The 22,381-nt window shown below is 34.5% G+C and overlaps 1 protein-coding gene across 1 annotated transcript; it reads left to right on the forward strand.

Annotated features, from left to right (window-relative positions):
• Positions 1-35: 35 nt before the first annotated feature.
• On the forward strand, positions 36-20,134 carry LOC131851051 (uncharacterized). Its single transcript, XM_059201474.1, has 2 exons — positions 36-939; positions 19,990-20,134. Exons 1-2 carry the CDS (start codon positions 47-49, stop codon positions 20,132-20,134), a joined length of 1,038 nt encoding a protein of 345 aa, XP_059057457.1. The 5' UTR covers positions 36-46.
• The last annotated feature ends 2,247 nt before the right edge of the window (positions 20,135-22,381 follow it).

A 22,381-nucleotide genomic window follows, 5' to 3' on the forward strand; every position in this document is an offset into this window, starting at 1 on the left:
TTCCAGGGCGTTTGACCTGGTTAATTATGATATATTATGGTCAAAAATGCATCGCCAAGCTGTACCTTGTCAGCTGGTTGATTTATTTAAGTATTGGTATGATCATCAAGTTAACCAGGTCAAATGGTCGGGTTCGTTCTCGGAAGAGTATAGGTTGAGGTGTGGGGTGAGACAGGGGGGACTGTCTTCTCCTGCACTCTTCAGTTTATATGTGAATGACCTGATTGATGGGCTTAGCAGTGCCAGGATCGGATGCTCCATACATGGAAACATGATTAACAGTATAAGTTACGCGGACGATATGGTGCTGCTGAGTCCATCGATTAGTGCACTTCGTCGACTGCTGAAGACGTGTGAAGAATATGCGGAGTCACATGGCCTCCGATACAATGTTAAAAAGAGCGAGGTCATGATATTTCATGGCAAAAATAGCACACAGAGAAGTATGCCGGCGGTATGTCTTTATGGCACACCATTGAATCGGGTGTCGCGGTTTAAATACCTGGGTCACATTGTATCGGGGGACTTGAATGATGACTATGACATAGAGAGGGAACGAAGAGCGTTGTCGGTCCGATGTAATATGCTGGCCCGTAGGTTTGCACGGTGTAATAACGACGTGAAGACAACGTTGTTTAAAGCGTATTGTCAGTCGTTTTACACGTGCGGCCTATGGTTTGGGTATACGCAGAGGGCATACAACGCTCTTCGTATACAGTATAATAATGGGTTTAGGATGTTGTTGGGGCTCCCTCGGTTCTGTAGCGCATCAGAGATGTTTGCAGCAGCGCGGGTAGATGGATTTGAAGCCATAATGCGTAAAAGAGCTGCATCACTGATGTCTAGAATTCGGGGGAGCTCAAACAGCATCCTAAAAACTGTTGCTAGTATACCTGATTGTCCGCTCCAGAGGCACTGGATAACGTTGCATTGTGGACCCAGTGCTTCTGGACGTGGATACAGGTATATGAATTAAATTTATCTACGTATATGTATATTATAAGTTACTAACATAGTTTTATAAGTTTTTTACTAACACTATATGGATGTAATTCCGAATTAAATAAATAAATAAAATAAAAAATAAATAAATATGCAATAAGATTAAATCAGTCGTAGTGATAAGAGCAGACCAGTCCCTACAAGCAGCACTCGTTCACGAGTATGACGGATGAGCCAGTCATCACTGCGCTCGACTATATTTTGGGGAGCCCAATGATCCGGTGAGTCATAAAGTGTGATCACCTATGTGATGGTAGGTATGGTAAGGGTCGACGGCTAGCGGTTCACCTAACAACAAACAGGATCTATAATTATAGATATGGTTCAAAAGTGTTTAAAATTAAGTTTATTTGATTCAATGACTTTCTATTCCATTCTATTCTATTCTGCAGAATGTAATTTCAATAACGTATCTCATACCTCTTACACAGATAAGGTGTATCATTAAATAGTATAAAATAAAGTCGCTGTCGCTGTCTGTCCGTCCCTATGTATGCTTAAATCTTTAAAACTACGCAACGAATTTCGAAGCGATTTTTTTAATAGATAGAGTGATTCTAGAGGAAGGTTTATATATATAATACATGTACACCCGGGCAAGTAGCTAGTAGCATAATATACTACAATATATTACAGATTACTACTTACAATGTCTACCTCTGTTGCCATTCATTTTATTCTTGTTATATACAGCTTTGGAGTGGAGTCCTAAAATACCAAAATATTTTCTAAACATTCATATATCTAGTTATGAAAATGGCACTAAGTGAAGTCGAATTATGGCACATGTCAACGGAAAGAGTAATTTTATTTGTTAACAACAATTTTTTTGTTGCCAGAAAAAATAATCTCATATTTTTGTCACGTATAACGGTAAATAGGTTTTAGGGTTCCAGACCATAAATTTGTACCGAGCAGTATAATATATGAAAGAGTAATTAAAAAAATAAAATCAATCACGGCAATTTTATCTCGTTGAAGACCACATTGAAAAAAAATAATAATAATAATCGCAGGACAATTCACACAGCGCCATCTAGACCCAAGTTAAGCTAGCTAAAGCTTGTGTTATGGGTCCTAGACAACTGATACAAATACATAGATATATTTTTTTTTTCGTAAATACATACATATTATACATAGAAAATACCCAGACCGATACAAACAATCGTACTCATGAATACAAATGTTTGTGCCGTGCGAGGAATCGAACCCGCGACCATCGGTCGTAAAGCGGTAGATTAGACCGATAGACCACCGAGGTCGTCAAAAAAAAAATACATTTACGTACGCTGTCTCGTGTGTGGTGGTTACCACTGAAAATCAGCGCTGTGGTATAACTATACTGCAGTATAAATGCTGAGTGAGAGTCACATTCAGCGTTACTAGTATGTTTTAGCTTTTAAGTTGTACAGTAAAAAGAATACTGTAATGCTGAATAAAGTCTTTATTATTACTGTTATTTTATATACATACTAGCTGTCCAGCCAAACGTTGTTTGCCTTAAAATAAAAAAAAAATTAGGGGTGGACTACCCCTAACATTTAGGGATGAAAAATAGATGTTGGCCGATTCTCAGACCTACTCAATACGCTCACAAAATTTCATGAGAATCGGTCAAGCCGTTTCGGAGGAGTATGGGAACGAAAACTGTGACAAGAGAATTTTATATATAAGATCTGCAACATGTTTGCTAAGACTTTTTGGTATAATTCCTGTGGATGACAAAATTATGGGTACTATGTGGATGGTGTGTGCTTTCCATTGTTTTTTAATTCTATTGCTAGAATACAGAATACTTTGTTGATTTTTCATTGACAGTGCTTTGTATATTGTGTGTGTTTGGGATGGCTATATCTTGACCCAAGTTAAGCTAGCTAAAGCTTGTGTTATGTGTACTAGATAACTGATACATATACATAGATATTTTTTTTGTAAGTACATACATATTATATATAGAAAACACCCAGATCGATACAAAGAATCATACTCATGAATACAAATCTTTGTGCCGTGCGAGGAATCGAACCCGCGATCATCGGAAGTAAGGCGGTGTGCTAAATCGCAAGACCATCGAATCCATCAAAATATTCTTCCCATGATCCCGTTCATTTAGACCCTTACCATCTTTTTTAAACAGTTTATATAAATTACCCAGACGATTATCATAAATACAAATATTTGTACCGTGCAAGGAATCGAACCCGCAACCATCGGTAGTAAGGCGATGTGCTACCGCTAGACCAGTGAGGCCGTCAATTACATAAAGATATCAAAACGGATATCATAAAACGCAGACAATACGATGGAAAAGAATACACTACCTACAACCTTAGAAGCGAGCATTAGCAAATACAACGCTAGAGGGCAATTTCTTGCTCCATTTCAAATTTACGAGCTTAACGCAAACATCCGCTCATCTCAATAGATGTTACCCTATTTATATTACTATCAATTCATAATTCTGTTTAATTTTCTCACAGAGAATACCAAAAATGGCTCAGTTATCACCGTAGTGGATGGAGCCAGCAAAATAGCGGTTTCTATAGCGATTTTATAAGTGGCAGCGATTTGTCTGATGTGCCACGTATGATTAAAATCATTTATTTCCTTAATTTTTTTAATTACACTTTCTCTGTTACATATAAAAAGAATTTTAATAATGTTATCTATAGAAAGTAAATTAACAACCTCTATATTTTGATATTCGACGACCTCGGTGATCTAGCGGTCTAGCACACCGCTTTACGACCGATGGTCGCGGGTTCCACAAACATTTGCATTCATGAGTATGATTGTTTGTATCGGTCTGGGTATTTTCTATGTATAATATGTATGTATTTACAAAAAAAAATCTATGTATTTGTGTCAGTTGTCTAGTACCCATAACACAAGCTTCAGCTAGCTTAACTTGGGTCTAGATGGCGCTGTGTGAATTGTCATGGGATTATTATTATTATTATTATATTCCTGTGTAAGAAAATTGACAGTTTATTAGTTATTTGACAGTAAATACATACATATTCAGGCTTTTTTATTATTCTGTTAAACCTTTAACTAACTAAATTGTTAAAGGTTTTGAAATTGTTAATAATTTCATTTTACGACAAATTTTCCAATTTACAACTGTTTAAATGTGTACAAATCAATAATTTTTACTCAAAAGTCGACTAATAGCTCTGATGAGTTTATTTGCAATTATAAAGTAAAAGTGCAAACATTATGCTTTTATTACTATTATACAGAAGATAAACTGCGGATCTATGCATTAACAAAAAGAATCATTTACCATTTATAAGTTATATTATTATAAGTGGACGTTTATTATATCATAGTTTTCCGAAATTAATTATGTGAGAATGAAAAACCAACTGAGAAATCCATAATACTACCCGTATTATGAATTTCTCAGTTGGTTTTTATGGTGATTGTAATAAAATTAGGTAATTGTGGATAAATTAAATTAATTTGCTTCTGTATATTGTGAAAGATCATATGAAATGAAAAAAAAGGAGAACATTAAAAAGTATCTGGGAACTAAAACTGTGACACGAGAATTTTATATATGAAAATCTCGTGTCACAGTTTTAGTTCCCATACTCCTCCGAAACGGCTTGACCGATTCTCATGAAATTTTGTGAGCGTATTGAGTAGGTCTGAGAAACGGTCAACATCTATTTTTTATCCCCATAAATGTAGTAGGTAGTCCACCCATAATTTTTTTTTTTATTTTAAGGCAAAACAACGTTTGCCGGGACAGCTAGTATGGTTATAAAAAGTATAAGTATATAAGGTAATAAATTTAAAGTCAATAAATTTCATTCAAATTCAAATTCAACAATCATTTATTCATGTAGGACATTTTAGCCGCTTATGAACGTCAAGTTTTTACATTATATTTTTTTTCCCCTACCGTCCAATTCGGTATATAGATCCAATTGATTGTTAGTTGTAAACCAGTGCAAGAGACGCCGCAAATCACTATTTACATCGTCATAATGATTAGTCATTCTATTAACTTTAAAAATCAATGAAGTAAAAAATCTTTAAAAATAATTCTATCTTTCTTTATCTATATCCGCTCGTTTCCTGGCCCTCGACTTAAATATGACAGCTATATTTCAGCTTAACATTTCAATCGCGCCTCAGTTTATATTTCGGATATAATATCCTTCGTATTATTACTACTGTGTATTTAAAATATGTTAAACACAGTAAAATATTGCTCCGCAAACATAGGGATTACATTTCGGTGCTGCTACAAGGTTCAATCCAGTTTTGAAAGTTTAATAAGGGTTAAAAATTACATGTTAAATGGTTTATCTTCATATTGTTTGCTTTATGGATTTATTGTAAGGGACATAAATGTATAGTGTATTTTTGTGAGTTACTAGCTGTTACCGCGACTTTGTCCGTGTGTGATTTAACTTTATTTTTCTAAAATAAAAATAGGCTATGTTACTCCTTATTACATCAGCTACCTACCAAAAAAAGTCCCGTGAAAATCGGTCCAGCCATTTCAGAGATTAGCCGGAACAAACAAACCGACAGACAGACAAAAATTGTAAAAAATGTTATTTTGGTATATGTACCGCATATATATTCATATGGATGTAGTAAAAAACGGTTATTTCAATATTACAAACATACACTCCAATTTTATTTATGTGTATAAATGTATAGATGTAGTAAAATTAACCTTACTAATAGTATAAACGTAATAGTTTCTGAGTAGAATGGATAGATGTTTTGTTACTCTTTCACGTACAAACTACAGAACGAATTTTGATGAAACTTTACAGTAATATAGCTTATACATCAGAATAACATATGGACCATAAATTTTGTGCGGGTGAAACATGCAGGCGCAGTTAGTATAATAATAATTCAAATTCAAAAATCATTTATTCATGTAGGCCATTTTATCCGCTTATGAAGGTTAAAATTTGTTATATTATAATTTTAATTTTTTCCCTACCGTCCAGTTCGGTATATAGATCCAATTGAGATGAACTGGCAAGAAACTCAATTCAATTACTTTTTTTTTAATCCGAAATTAAATTTGTTTATTTACAATGTATATAATAACCTTACATAATTAATACTTCACATAGCACGTCTTTTGTTATGCTGAGGTTGATGAGAGAGAAGAAGGGTTAAGCTTTTTAAGGGTCAGGTTAGGATTGAGTAAAACAACATTTGCATGATGACTAGGACCCTCGCAGCAAATTGAACAAACATATGGCAAACTTAGGCCTATGAACAACATTAATCAGCAGATTCTGCCAAACTGAAGAGGAAACGCCACTACACATCCTATGTGGTTATATCCCACTTATGCAGAAACGTAATAAAGAAATAGCTTCTTTGGAAAGTTTACACTCTATCGTGAGGAGATAAAAACCATCGCTCCTAAGAATATCCTTCAATTCTTGTCCCTGACGGGTCTAGGTAGCGAACTCTGAAAAAGAGCGAGCATAATAGATCTATGTAGGTCGCAGTCGCAGTGCTACTGGTCCAAGCACCAAAAAATTGCCCAAACAACCTAATAAAAAAAAAGTGTCAGGTCACGTGATATCTGGATTTTCAGGCTTCCATAGGTTACGGTAATCATTTACCTTCAAATAGGTTGTATATATTTGAAACCTTATGATAGTGCATTAAGGTACATTGTAGTTTGATAGTACAGACTACTACATAGGATAGTTAAAAAAATATGCCTTACAGAACAAGCTATTATTTACTGGAGGTAGTCTGTAAAAATCTTCTACGTGGGTACTTCAGCCTCACCTATTTTAATCAAGGAGCTTGCTTTCAAAGCAATATTTCAGTTATAGGGCCAGACTAGGCAGTAATAATTTTTTTATTAAATTTAGTACCAAGCTAAAGCAGAGCTAGTGGGCACTCCAGACTCGTCATTGCAAATATTTGTACCGTGCGAGGAATCGAACCCGCGACCATCAGTAATACGGTAATCGTGTACTATCAAATAGGTAGTGTGCTTCGGGCCCAACAATACCCTATGATAGTGCATTAAGGTACATTGTAGTCTCTTTTGTTATCAATATGAAGAAAATTGCAAGCAGTCACGAACGAATCGTATTGTTGGTCGGATCAATTTAGTAAATGAACTCTTTTAGGGATATTAAACGTAATGTGATGATAAAAGAAAGTAGTAGTGTGTTAGATTTAAAATTTTTCTTGTAAAAGATCCAGACGAATGAAGACAATAATAATATTAAGACAATTCACACAGCGCCATCTAGACCCGAGTTAAGCTAGCTAAAGCCTGTGTTATCGGTACTAGATAACTGATATAAAGACAGATATTTTTTCCTAAATACATACATAGAAAATACCCAGATCGATACAAACAATCATACTCATGAAATGTTTTTACCCCTTAAGGAATCGAATCCGGAACCATCGAAAATATCAGTGTGCTAAACCGCTAGACCGCCGAGTTCGATTCCCAAGTCATCCCAATAACTTTAGAGTCAGTCGACATTTGTCAATGAGGAATCGAACCAGAGACCATCGGAAGCAAAACAGTGTACTAAACCGTTCGATCGCGGATTCCCAAAACATCGCATTAATTTTAGAGTCAGTCGACATTTGTCAATGAGGAATCGAACCAGAGACCATCGGAAGCAAAACAGTGTACTAAACCGTTGGATCGCGGATTCCCAAAACATCGCAATAATTTTAGAGTCAGTCGACATTTGTCAATGAGGAATCGAATCAGAGACTATTGATAGCAAAACAGTGTACTAAACTGTTCGATTGCCGATTCCCAAGTCATCCCAATAATTTTAGATTCAGTCGACATTTGTCAATGAGAAATCGAATCAGAGACCATCGGTAGTAACGCAGTGTACTAAACCGTTCGATCCCCGATTCCCAAATCATCCCAATAATTTTAGAGTTTTGTCAATGAGGAATCGAACCAGAGACCATCGGAAGCAAAACAATAAATATTTTAGTCAGTCGGCATTTGTCAATAGCAAACATACATTCTATTGTGATCTACAATGCGCCACACTCGTTTAGCTAATCGTGAACACGGGAAGGATTGTACTTTTTTGCCGGCCCTGTTTTACGTGATACGAATCTTGATTGTCCAAAAAACATTTCTGCCAACACACTTTTATGTGAAAAGGTTGCTTTAAAAATACCCGCGTTGGGTATAGTATATCTGTTTGGAACAATTACATCTATTTGTGTGTTACATGATATTTTTTTAATGGTTAAATATGGAATGGTACTCTCGACTGTTCTCCTACAGTGAACATTCTACTATAACGAGTTTTTACTGCGATTTCGCTGTATCAAATTGCAATAGGAGCTTAAGAATTTATATATGCAAATAATATATACATCATTATATAGTATAAAATAAATTCGCTGTCGCTGTCTGTCCTTCCCTATGTATGCTTAAAGCTTTAAAACTACGCAACGGATTTAGAAACGATTTTTTTAATAGATAGAGTGATTCAAGAGGAAGGTTTATATGTATATGTACACCCGAGCGAAGCCGGGGCGAGTACTTAATCTTATATATAAAATTCTCGTATAACAATGTTAGTTACCATACTCCTCCCAAACGGCTTGATCAATTTTTATGAAATTTTATATGCATATTCAGTTGGTTTGAGAATCGGGTACTATCTATTTTTCATGCCCCTAAGTGATGGGTTGATCACCTCTAACATTATTTTTTTATTTTTTGGGCAAATTTTTTTATTATGTGTCATTAAAAAATACATACAATCCTAATTTTTCACCTATCTCCACCCTTATTTTTTATAGCTTTATTAATTTATATGGCAAAACATATAACGTTTGCCGGGACAGCTAGTAAAATATAAATCATCATTGCCTTGCCTTTATCCCATTATTTGTGGTCGGCGCAGTATGTCATTCTCTTCCACTGCTCTCTATCGGTCGTCATATCTGAACATACTCTTCTTTTATTCATATCATCTTTCACACAATCCATCCATCTTTTCTTAGGGCGTCCCCTCCCTTTACATCCAGTAGTAAAATATAAATATAATAGTAATATAGCCAGTAAATATATATTATAGAAACTACACTTTAATATTATTTTCCATACAATTCCATATTGTCATTGTTCAATCTAAACTAAAGCGTGCTGTTCTTCCATCAATAATTCAGTAATTACTATATGATTGACAAATTCCATTATCTGTCAAGCTAAACATACCATTAGAGGATAATTGTCAGTCCGACACACGACCACAATGGTACTGATCTGATTTTGGGGACAATTCCCGTTTTTAGGGAAACCGAATAGCTAAATAATGGGGATTTATTGCACTTTTAGGGCGGTTTTTTGTGTGGATTAATAAAATCTCTTCATTGTGAATTTATTCCATTTAGATTTAAGTTATTTATAATCATTTATTATTGAAAAAAATAAGAGTAATCAGTTTTTTTTACAGTGAAATGACATCTAGTTATTAATTACTGGCTACTCGCCCCGGCTTCGCCCGGGTGTACATGTATTATATATATGAACCTTCCTCTTGAATCACTCTATCTACTAAAATAAACCGCTTCAAAATGCGTTGCGTGGTTTTAAAGATTTAAGCATACATAGGGACGGACAGATAGCGATAGCGACTTTGTTTTATACTATTTAATGATTATAAAGTGGTAAAGTTTGTGTGTTCGTTTACTCGGGATAATCTCCGGTTCTGGTGATACGATCTTAAAAATTCTTTCACTGTTAGAAAGGTACATTATTCCCAAGTATTATAGAGTATATAACATCACGCTACGACCAATAGGAGCCGAACAGTAAAGTAAAATGTGGCAAAAAATATAAATTCTGAGCGCTTCCGTTGTATTCGCTGCGTAAATGGTTAAAGTTGCGTAAATAATATGTATATATATGTACAATATGATTATATATGTACAATTGACGACTTCGGTGGTCTAGTGGTCTAGCACACCGCTTTATGACCGATGGTCGCGGGTTCGATTCCTCGCACGCTACCAACATTCATGAGTATGATTGCTTGTATCGGTCTGTGTGTTTTCTATGTATAATACGTATGTATTTACAAAAAAAAAATATCTATATATATGTATCACTTATCTAGTACTCATAACACAGGCTCTAGCTAGCTTAACTTGGGTCTAGATGGCGCTGTGTGAATTGTCCTGAGATTATTATTATTATTAATATGCTGAAGTAACCAAAAGATATACTAGAATATTCTTTAAATAAATTTAAAATATCTATTAAATCATATTATTTACTAAACGATTACTTAAATGACAAACGAGCATTGCAATATTTGTTCATACAAGAGATTTTCATTGAATGTTAGACATAAACATATTTCTAAGTATGCAATGAAAATAAACTGAAAATTGGATTTAAAAATAGCCTGAATTAAATAAATAAAATAAAAACAATAAATTAAAAAAAGTAAGAACCTTTATTCGAAGTTAGTCAATAAATTATCTAAGCTTATATAAGTTATTATTAATATATAATTTTTATTATAATTCTAGATTTATATCTAAAACATATTTAATAAAACTATTTAGTTTGCTTTTTATTATTATATAACCTTATCTAATTATCTAGCGTATATTGAATGCGTCTATATAATTTAGCTCTTAGGCATACATAGTGTTGGATTACAATCCAGTTTTGTACCGAACTACACGCTCCTAATTATATTATTATATTGACTGTAATCTGTTTTGTATGCTAATAAATAAATAAATAAATAAATAAATAAATAAGTTCTTAGACGACCTCGATGGTCTAGCGGTCTAGTCTACCGCTTTACGACCGATGGTCGCGGGTTCGATTCCTCGCACGGCACAAACATTTGTATTCATGAGTATGATTGTTTGTATCGGTCTGGGTATTTTCTATGTATAATATGTATGTATTTACGAAAAAAAAAATATCTATGTATTTGTATCAGTTGTCTAGGACCCATAACACAAGCTTTAGCTAGCTTAACTTGGGTCTAGATGGCGCTGTGTGAATTGTCCTGAGATTATTATTATTATTATTATTATAGTTCTTTTGTCATGTTGCATCATGGAGGAATCAAAACTTATTTAAAAAATATTTAGTATGCATTGTAGGTATCCTAGGATTGTATTATATTATGTAAATAGTAATTAGGTATTTTGTATAGTACAGGTACAGTCATCCTCGTAAACAGGGTAGATTAAAATAGAAATAGAAATAATCTTTATTCAAATTAACTTAATATAAGCACTTTTGAACAGTCAAGTTCTTTGATTCTACAGCTAAAAAAAAAGAAATCAAAAAAGGAATTCTATTGACTTTCTTGCCAGTTCTTCTCAATTGCATCTGTATACTGAACTGGACGGTAGGATAAATAAAACTTTACGTTCATAAGTGGCTGAAATGTTCTTCATAAATGAACGATATTTAATTGGATCTACGAAGATATATATATATATATATAGATAGATAGATAGATATATATAGATACATATAGGACCTTGTGCTCGCCGCTGTTTCAGATTTCGCTAACATTCCAATTGATATACTTTCTATTTCATATTAAATTGGTCTCTAATTAGAATTAAATTAAAATTCACTTATATTTTATTTCTAACTTAGCGGTTCCCGCGACTTGTTCGCGTGTAATTTTACTTTATTTTTCTAAAATAATAGTAGCCTAAATTAGCTACCTGCCAAAAAAAGTCCCATCAAAATCGGTCCAGCCATTTCATGATAGACAGACAAAAATTGTAAAAAATGGTATTTTGGTGTATGTACCGTATTTATATTCATATGCATGTAGTAAAAAACAGTTATTTCAATATTATAAACAGACACTCCAATTTTATTCATATGTATAGATTATCTGTGGTATAATTATGTAATTTATCAGTGTTTATATTATATAATTTAATTTTATACGATACAACAGTGTCTTTTGTGAGAGAATAACAAATATAAATTCATCTATCCACCCTAAGAAACATCCAGGATTATAATATTCTATAATTTATATATATATATAAATATAAAAAAGTTACGTTTGTCTATTTCTTCTTACTAATCTCCGAAAAGGCTGAAAAGATTTTGACGCGACTTTCACTAACAAATAGCTTCATTACATAGTACAAAACAAAGTCGCTGTCGCCGTCTGTCCCTATGTATGATTAAATCTTTAAAACTACGCAACAGATTTTGATGCGTTTTTTTTAATAGATAGAGTTATGCAAGAGGAAGGATTATGTGTATAATACATGTACACCCATGCAAAGTCGGGGTAACCACCCTAGCTAGTTAATTATATAATAATAATAATAATAATAATGTACACTTTCATATACATTTGGTGAAGGGTTGTTATTTTAAAATTACAAACAGACTTTTCAATTTTTATTTATATGTATATACTAGCTGACCCCGCAAATGTTGTTTACATATAAATAAAAATCGCTATTAAAAAATAGGGGTTGGTGATAGAAGGGGGAAAATTTTGGGTTCTATGTATAAATTCTTAATGACACATTATAAAAGAATAATAAGAAAATTTTGTACTAAAAAAAATGTTAGGAGTGGACAACTTTTATCACTTGAGAGTATGAAAAATAGTAGCCAATTCTCAGACCTGAGAGACCTGAATATGCATATAAATTTTCATAAAAATCCGTCAAGCCGTTTTGGAGGAGTATGGTAACTAACATTGTGACACGAGAATTTTATATGTTTTTATATATAAGATTACTACAGTAATAAATACAGTTAGATAACTGATAAATAAGACATATAGTTTTATCTAACTTTGTCTGTCTATTTGTATCAAACTTTAACATACACATTAAGACCTAGATACCACCCTAATGGGAGTTTAATGATTCTAGTTGGAGGCCTTATGTCCAGTTGGAATGCAATTGGAAATTATTTGTAACCATCTTGGAATTTATTAGTTAATATAGATAGATAGATAGATAGATAGATAGATATATCGTATCCCTAAAATATGGTCGAGCGCAGTGATGGCTGGCTCATCTGTCATACTCGTGAACGGGTGCTGCTTGTAGGGACTGGTCTGCTCTAATCACTATGACTGATTTCCTCTTATTAATTGTTTAACCAGTTGGTTATATATTCAATATTTTTTCTATTTGAGTATTTAATTGAATTAGTGCTAATTGGTGGATTGTATTCACGCACTTAAACTTAAAAATGTAAAGTAATAATAAAATTATTTAAAAGAGCAGCACGCAAGTTTCTTGCTCGTACTTCTTGTGATGAGACAGCTTTCCGAACGAGCGGTAGATTAAAAAAATGTAATGACTATTCAAAAGTGCTTCAATGTAAGTTTGGATGAATAAATGATTTTCTATTCTATTCTATTCTATTCGTTTATTTAATTACTAGCTACTCACTCCGGCTTCACACGGGTGTACATGTATTATATATATAAACTTTCCTCTTGAATCACTCTATCTATTAAAAAACCGCTTCGAAAACCGTTGCGTAGTTCTAAAGATTTAAGCATACATAGGGACGGACAGACAGCGACAGCGACTGTGTTTTATACTATGTAATGATTAAGCTACAAACCTACAATTTATTTCTTTCAAACAGCTTAATATTTTAAATAAGTGTATGTTTTATGAAACATGGTGTCATGTTTCATAAAACATACACTAAATGACAATTGGTCAATTAGATTATTCATTTTATTTGTTTTAGTGAAAAATATGTCTATTACATACATAAATTAAATACACACTTGTAAATATAAGTAAAATATAAATTATAAGTTTATATATAAATTTTACATAGATCACTCACTCACGCACACACATACACACAGACGCACACACATACATGCTCAATGAACTCCACGTTTAAACTTAAAACTAGATGTATAACTAATTTATATGAAGCGGAGACCTGGTCTCTAAGGTACTGGCTATGGCTTAGTTTGGGCTCCAGATTTCCCACAAATTATATTTGTGATTTTTATTGTTCGCATTTATATAATATAACTGGAATTATGTAATTTGTAGCGATGAAATAAAATTTATTTATTATTATAATCTATTTTAATACAGCAACCCTATATTTATCAATATCTCATCATCATCATCATCATCACAGCCCAGAAGATGTCCACTGCTGGACATAGGCCTCCCCCAAAGATCTCCACGACGATCGGTCCTGCGCTGCTCGTATCCAATGCCTTCCAGCGATCTTGACCAGATCGTCGGTCCACCTTGCTGGAGGCCGTCTTCCGGTCCGTGGTCGCCACTCGAGGACTTTACTGCCCCAACGTCCATCTGTCCTACGAGCTATGTGCCCCGCCCATTGCCACTTCAGAGTCGCAATTCTTCGGGCTATGTCGGTCACTCTGGTTCTTCTGCGTATCTCCTCATTTCTGATTCGATCATCAGAGTAACTCCGAGCATAGCCCTCTCCATTGCCCTCTGAGTAACTCTGAGCTTGTTGATGGAGCCCATAGTTATCGACCACATCTCTGTTCCGTAAGTCATCACTGGCAACACACATTGGACGTAAATGTGTGTGTATTATCAATATCTACTAATACACATTAGTAATTTTGTGTTAATTTGGACGTTTTTTCTGAGTCTTTTTCATTGATTATCTGTTAATCGACCTAAATAAACCGGAGTCCCGTTTTCAGTGGCAAGAAACTCAATTGAATGACTTTTTATTAAAGCTTTAAAAAAGAGTTCCTAAAAGTAATTCAAGTGACTTTCGTAAGCGGCTAAAATGTCCTACAGGAATAAATGATTTTTAATTTGAATTTGAATTTGAGTCGAAGAATAAATGGTCACATCTAAATATATATAACTCAAAGGTGATTGACATAGTGATCTATCAACGCACAGCCCAAACCACTGGACGGGTCGGGCTGAAATTTGGAATGCAGGTAGATGTTATGACGTAGGCATCCGCTAAAAACGGATTTTGATAAATTCCACCCCTAAGGGGATAAAATAGGCGATGGGGATTGTTAGTAATGTGGATTTATATCCTCATTGTTAGCAATGTACCATGTCAGGTTGACCTCCACGCGGTTCCCCCTGGAAACCATTGTGATAAATTCCAGATGAATTTATCACTAGGGGCTAACTGACCTGACCTCGTTCTCATCTTATCATAATCCACTGGAGCCCCACCAGCGTAAACCGTTAGCGCAGGCGGGTGCACCATTACATTATCATCCACAAAAAAAAAAGTTACATGGGCGTTACGAAACAACATTAATTCAATTCAGCAGCATATTAGAGAGGGACCAAATACAAATGTGGCCTTAAATAGAACAAACTTAATACTAAATGTTTTACTTTGAACCGAAAAGTTAATCTCCAGCCACGAGGCCGATATTAGAGAACTTACCACAAATCAAACATCCACCATTTTGCCACTATACTGGCATCCGAATTTCAATATCACGATAATAATATCTTAATCGCCGATCACAATTCAATCAATATTTGTTTTTACTACACACACAATTAAGTTCAAATTCACATGCCACAATATGCTATTTTACAACGTTCTTGTATCATAGAAATATATTTTGATATGTTTCAGAAATACAACGATGTTACTGACTACTTTTGCAATGCAATATGCGTTTTATAATATCGGTTCAAGGTTTGTAATCGAACGGAGTAACTGGTGAACTTTGATATCCTACGGAGAATTCATTTGTTGTAGTTAACGTTTCAAACTTGAAAGCAAAACTATGTAAATCAGCTTTTGATTCGTAACAATATTTATAAGTAACACATATAATATAACTTTTACGTTATTCGTTCATTTTATTTTGGATGCTTATTTAAACTTGTTTTCAGTTGGAAATAGTTTTGTTATTGCAGATATATAGGTACTATCATTGTAATAATCTCTACATCTACACTTATAAATAAAATTGGAGTGTCTGCTTGTAATATTGAAATAACCGTTTTTTACTACATGCATATGAATATAAATACGGTACATACATCTATATAACATTTTTGTCTATCTGTCTGTCGGTCTCTTTGTTCCGGCTAATCTCTAAAATGGCTGGACCTATTTTGACGGGACTTTTTTAGCAGGTAGCTGATGTAATAAGGAGTAACTTAGGCTACTTTTATTTTAGAAACAAATCTTTCTCTTTTAGAAAAATAAAGTTATATTACATGCGGACGAAGTCGCGGGAACAGCAACTTCAGGCTACTGATGGGCCCAGTGGGCTGTAGTGTGCTGGTTATCACCTCACCACTGTGGTGTTATATATGATGTGATAATGTGATGTGGTCTACGTAAGTAGTGAAATAATTGTACTATTTATTGTACCCGCGACTTGATCCGCGTGGAGTTTAACTTTATATTTCTAAAATAAAAGTAGCGTCAAAATCAGTCCAGCCATTTCAGAGATTAGCCAGTAGGCAGGTAGCTGATGTACCTGCCAATAAAAGTCCCGTGAAAATGTAGTAAACAACGGCTATTTCAATATTACAAACAGACACTCAACTTTTCTTTATATGTATAGACAAATCTTAAGAATATTATAAACGCGACAATTTGTAAGTATGTATGTTTGTTACTCTTACACGCAAAAACTACTGAACGGATTTCGATGACACTACAGTAATATAACATGATAATTCATTGCATTACGTAGTTATATATCATTTTCTATTTAGTTTGCTTTTTATTATTATATAACCTTATCTAATTATCTAGCGTATATTGAATGCGTCTATATAATTTAGCTCTTAGGCATACATAGTGTTGGATTACAATCCAGTTTTGTACCGAACTACACGCTCCTATTATATTATTATATTGACTGTAATCTGTTTTGTATGCTAATAAATAAATAAATAAATATAGCTTATGCATCAGAATAAGGAATGAAGAAGTGCTTGAGAGGATTAAAGAAAAGAGACAGATCATAGATATTATTGAGAATAGGCGGGGAAAAATGTTGGGGCACTTGATACGACACGACGAACTAATTAACAACATTATAGAAGGAAAAATAGATGGAAAGAGAGGTAGGGGAAGACCAAGACGCAGCTATATCAAGCAAGTTAAAGAAAAAGCTGGAGTCGTGTCGTATCAACAGCTAAAGGGACTGATAGAAGATCGTGGAAGGTGGCGGGAGCTCCACCGACAAGAGCACAGCTCTTAAATTATGAATGAATGAATGCATCAGAATAACACATTGATATTTATATAATGATATTTGACGCGGCTGAAGTGGTGGGTACGACTAGTAAATAAATAAATAAATGATAACGTGATATCAGTAGTTCTTGAATATAGAGGACAGTTATTGTAACCATCAGATGAGTTAGCTCGTTTGTCTTACCAACTATAAAAAAAATGAGTGTAGGTTCCTAAACTAAGGACTTTTAAATTAAAAGGTTTTTTGGACTGTAAGTTAAATGTAATGGTTGAAATATAAAAAATATAGAGAATGATCGGATATTGTGCGCGTGTAGTATTCGGTGGTGAGATCAGAAGTGAGGGCCGGTCGGGCCGGTGCATCCCCGCACCCCCTTCGACCCGCGCCCCGCAGCACGGCTCGCGGACTCCAGTCCGGCGACCCGACGATATCCGAAAAATAAGCAAAATAAAAAATTCCAATACATTGAAGGACTAATATATAATTACATTGAAAGCATTCCATTCATTTTATCGAAATAAGATCAGCAAACAGAACTTGAATCTGCGAGTCATTTGGTACAGGAAATTGAATTGATAAACTGATATTTTGTTCAGAAATGTTTTAACATTGTTACGTAGTTTGACAGCCTCGGTGGTCTAGTGGTTTAGCATACCGATCATATCCGATCGCGGGTTCGATTCCTCGCACGGTACAAACATACGTATTCATGAGTATGAATTGTATCTGTCTGGGTGTTTTCAATGTTAAAATATGTATTTATTTACAAAATAAATGCATCCATGTTTTTTTATATAAGTTGTCTAGTACCTATAACACAAGCTCTGCTTAACTTGGGACTAGATGGCGTTGTGTGAATTGTCCTGAGATATTATTATATAGTACTGGTAGAGCTCACTATACCATGGGAAACGAATATATATAAAGATAACATCATCATCATTGCCTTGCCTTTATCCCATTATTTGTGGTCGTCGCAGTATGTCATTCTCTTCCACTGCTCTCTATCGGTCGTCATATCTGTACATACTCTTCTTTTATTCATATCATCTTTCACACAATCCATCCATCTTTTCTTAGGGCGCCCCTCCCTTTCCATCCATCCACATTCATATTATACACTTTCCATAAGACATGATCCTCGTTCCTCCGCATAACATGCCCATACCAGCTCAACCTACTATTACTTCGGGGGGTCGATATTGCTAGCAATGTACCATATCAGATTGACCTCCACGCGATTCCCCCTGGAAACCATCATGTTAAATTCCTCGTGAATTTGTCACGATGGGCTAACTGACCTGACCTCATGCTCATCTTATCATCCTCCACTGGTGCCCCGCCAGCTTAAATCGTTAGAGCAGGCGGGTGTACAATTCCATTATCATCATTAAAAAACCTATTACCTCGCAACTTATCTATAACTGGCACAACTTTCAAACCTCAAACAAACCTAAAGGTAACGTAATAAAAACAAATACAGCTAAAAAGAATCCATTTATCGTATCTCCTCAGTTTCAAGACACTCTCCTTGATGTGAAGCCAAATCTCGAGGTCCTTGGCGTTGATATATCCAGTGACGTTCAGTTTTGCGGTCATTTGGAGGACAAGGCTAAAATAGCCTCAAAAAAGCTTGATGTGCTCAGTAGAGTGAGACGGTATTTAACGGCGGCCTATCGCTTATAATTATACAAGGCGCAGATCCGGCCGCATATGGAATACTGTTCTCATCTCTGGGCGGGAGCACCACAATACCAGCTACTTCCATTTGACCGCATTCAGAACCGAGCAGCCAGAATCATTGGTAATCAACGTCTATGTGACAGACTCGACCCATTGGCTTTGCGGCAAGATATTGCATCTCTGTGCATTTTCTACCGCACATATCATGGGGAGTGTTCTGAGGAGTTGTTCGGATTAATATCAGCTGCTGAGTTTCACCACCGTACCACCCGCCAGAAACTGAAATACCATCCTGATCATCTGGATGAATGGCGGTCTTCCACAGTGCGGTTTTCTAGAAACTTTTTGCGCCGCACAAAAAAAAAATATTACTAAAAACGAATTAACTAAAACTGACTATATGATTAAGATTACAAGCGAAATTTCTCTATAAACTTCTAAAAAATCTCGGCCTGTCTAGAACTGCAGTAAGTTATATACTAGAACTAAAGTATCTAAAGCTGCACTGAATTTAAAACGTATATGTATTCTCATAATTCATTCACAAGCTCATATAAAATAATAAGAGCCGAGTTTCCTCTCAGTTCTTACCTTGGAAGCACTCCGTACTAACGGTAGATTTGATATATTATATGAGTCTGTAATGGACCTATTACAGTCTCCTGTAATATGTCAATAGAGATATTTTGGTTTTGAAAAAAGAAAGAAGTTCTATACATTTTATTCTTTTTTCAAAACAAAAATCTCTCTCTCTCTCTCTCTTGTAATTTCTTTTCTATAAAAGAGGATATAAGAGAGATACCACGAGAGTAAGCATTTCACAATACGCAGTCACCACGTCCTATCAATTGAATCGTCAGCATGTTTGCCAGTCCAATTACATAAAAAAAAGCCTATAAAGATAAAAAAAAAAAAAATGGGTTTATGTACATAGGCCGTGTTTACATCGACACGTCGCGCGTTGAAATGGGAATATAAATATTTAACACTCGCCCAGGCGATGCGGGTTACCGACGTGTCATTACACGGGTGTAAGTGATGGCAGAAATTCTTAGGGATGTATTTACACGAATAATTTAATTGATGTAAATTTTTAATCTAACAGGAATAGCAAACGACCTGATGGACAGCTGATAATACTCTCCCTGATGCTATCTCACAGGAATGGCAAACAACCTGATGGCCAGCTCTTAGTAAATTCCATGATGCTATCTCGCAGGAATAGCAACCAACTTGACGGATACCTTTAGTATTCTCCCTGATTATATTTCGCAGGAATAGCAAACAACCTGGTGGACAGCTCTTAGTACTCTACCTGATGCTATCTCGCAGAAATAGGAAACAACCTGATGGCCACCTTTTAGTAATTTTCCATGATGCTATCTCGCAGGAATAGCGAACAACCTGATGGGCAACTCTTAGTACTCTTCTTGACGCTATCTGGCAGGCCTAAATTGTTAGACCAAATTGTGAGGTGTTTTTTTTCTGTTTTTTTTTTAATTCCTCCCACTCCCCCTGGTGAGATCCCCCAATTTCACGTGAGATTTTTCAAAATGTGGGTTTCTTACGTAAACGTGTTGGAATGTTATTGTAAAAAGAAAAAAAAATTGCTTTTATTTACGACTATTTAAGACTAGTGAACAATATTGTTGAAATTTATAAGTGTAATAAGATTGCATGATATTCCGAGACCCCTCCTTTCTTCAACGTAAGATTAGATGAGATTTGACTCGACCCCCCTCCCCCCCTTAAACACCTCACGTAATTTATGGACGCCCCCTAATCATCTACATAAAGTATTACAAAATAAATATACTATTGTTCATAAAATGTATACTAATAAAAATATACTTTAGTGGAGGCTTAATATAAACAAAAACACCTTTATTTTGTCCGTTTGTTTTAGTTGTTCCAGCGTAAACATCGTTTGTCTCTGCTTCGGGCGATCTGTGGGCCATTAAACTAGCGGAAATTTATATTACTGAGAATTTTTATACCTAAGAAGTTTATTCTCACAGAACAAAGAAGTGTTTATTCTCATTATTACAACATATAATGATATGTTGTAATAATGAGAATAAACACTTCATAAACCATCATAAACCATCTAGATCGTCCATTGACGGCTTAGTTTAGTTTAGATGGTCGTGGGTTCGATTCCTCGCTTCATACAACCATTTGTATTCATGAGTATTTATTTATATCGGTCTAGGTGTTTTCTATGTATGTTATGTCTATATTGACAGAAAAAAATAAAATTATTTATTCCTATCAGTTATCTAGTACCCATAACACAAGCTCTGCTTAGTTCGAGACTGAATAGTGCTCTGTGAATTGTCCTGAGAATATCTCAGGATTCTCATTTTTATTATTATTTCTTCTCACAAACATGGCAACAAATACATTTATTCATTTTGAGTGATAAAAGACAAAATATATATTACTAGCTGTTCGAAGTATCTTAAAGAACTAAAAATTATTTTGTTCGTCTTAATTTATTCGTTCCATTATATCCTGCATCATCCCTTATTTTATCCACATTTTTTCTCTTCTACTATCTATTGCAATCAATATCTGCCTTTTTTCTTTCAGCCTGTACAATACTTCTTCATTTCTTACTTCTCACTTCTATCTTTCCTTCTAATTCTTAGCTAATTCTTTCCATCCTTCTTCAGCACCACATTTCAAAAGCTTCCAGTTTGTCCTTTTCTTTTTGAGTTAATGTCCACGTTTCACATGCATACAAAGCTATACTCCAGATATATTTCTTAATAAATCGTTTCAGTGAGTTCTTGGATATCTTAGCACGTAAAAGGTATTTTTTGTCATTAAATACTTTATTTGCCATGGCTATTCTTGTTGTAATATCCGTGGTACATCTGGAGTCGCTGGTGATTAAACTGCCTAAATATTTGAATGAGTCTACCTGATATAAATATATAGACATACATAATATTATTTCTAATATATCCTATACTCAATCTACACTGCTTTTACGGTAGAAGTACAAGTGTTTTCTGTAGAACAAATAATAATGAAAATTAACTTATAACACTTTTGCCAAACTCGGTGGTCTAGCGATTTACCACACCTCTTTACGTCTGATGATCACAGGTTCGATTCCTCGCACAATACAAACATTTGTATTCTTGAATATGTTTGTTTGTATCGGTCTGGGTGTTTTCTATATGTATTAAGTATAAAATAAATAGTAATTGTAAATATTTCTCGTGTTTTTAATGGCCACTCGAGTCGCTAAGCTCGAGCCTTAATGACGTTTGTTTTTGCAATAATTTAAAACAATCTCCGTATTCTAATGAACCGGTGTTGCTATAAACATCTCAGTATTTTAATTCTGGGCTTAGTTCAGGTCTTTACTATCTCAAAGAGGTAGATAGATAGATAAATCCTTTGTTCATATCTAAAATAAAAGGTAATTTAACAAATTTTGTCTCCATCTATTTGTCGACCGCACACTGAAACAGCAGGACCGATTT

The sequence above is a fragment of the Achroia grisella genome, unplaced genomic scaffold (genome assembly GCF_030625045.1).
Source record: "Achroia grisella isolate CSIRO2021 unplaced genomic scaffold, CSIRO_AGI_Agris_v1 utg780, whole genome shotgun sequence".
NCBI classification, from domain to species: Eukaryota; Metazoa; Arthropoda; class Insecta; order Lepidoptera; family Pyralidae; genus Achroia; species Achroia grisella.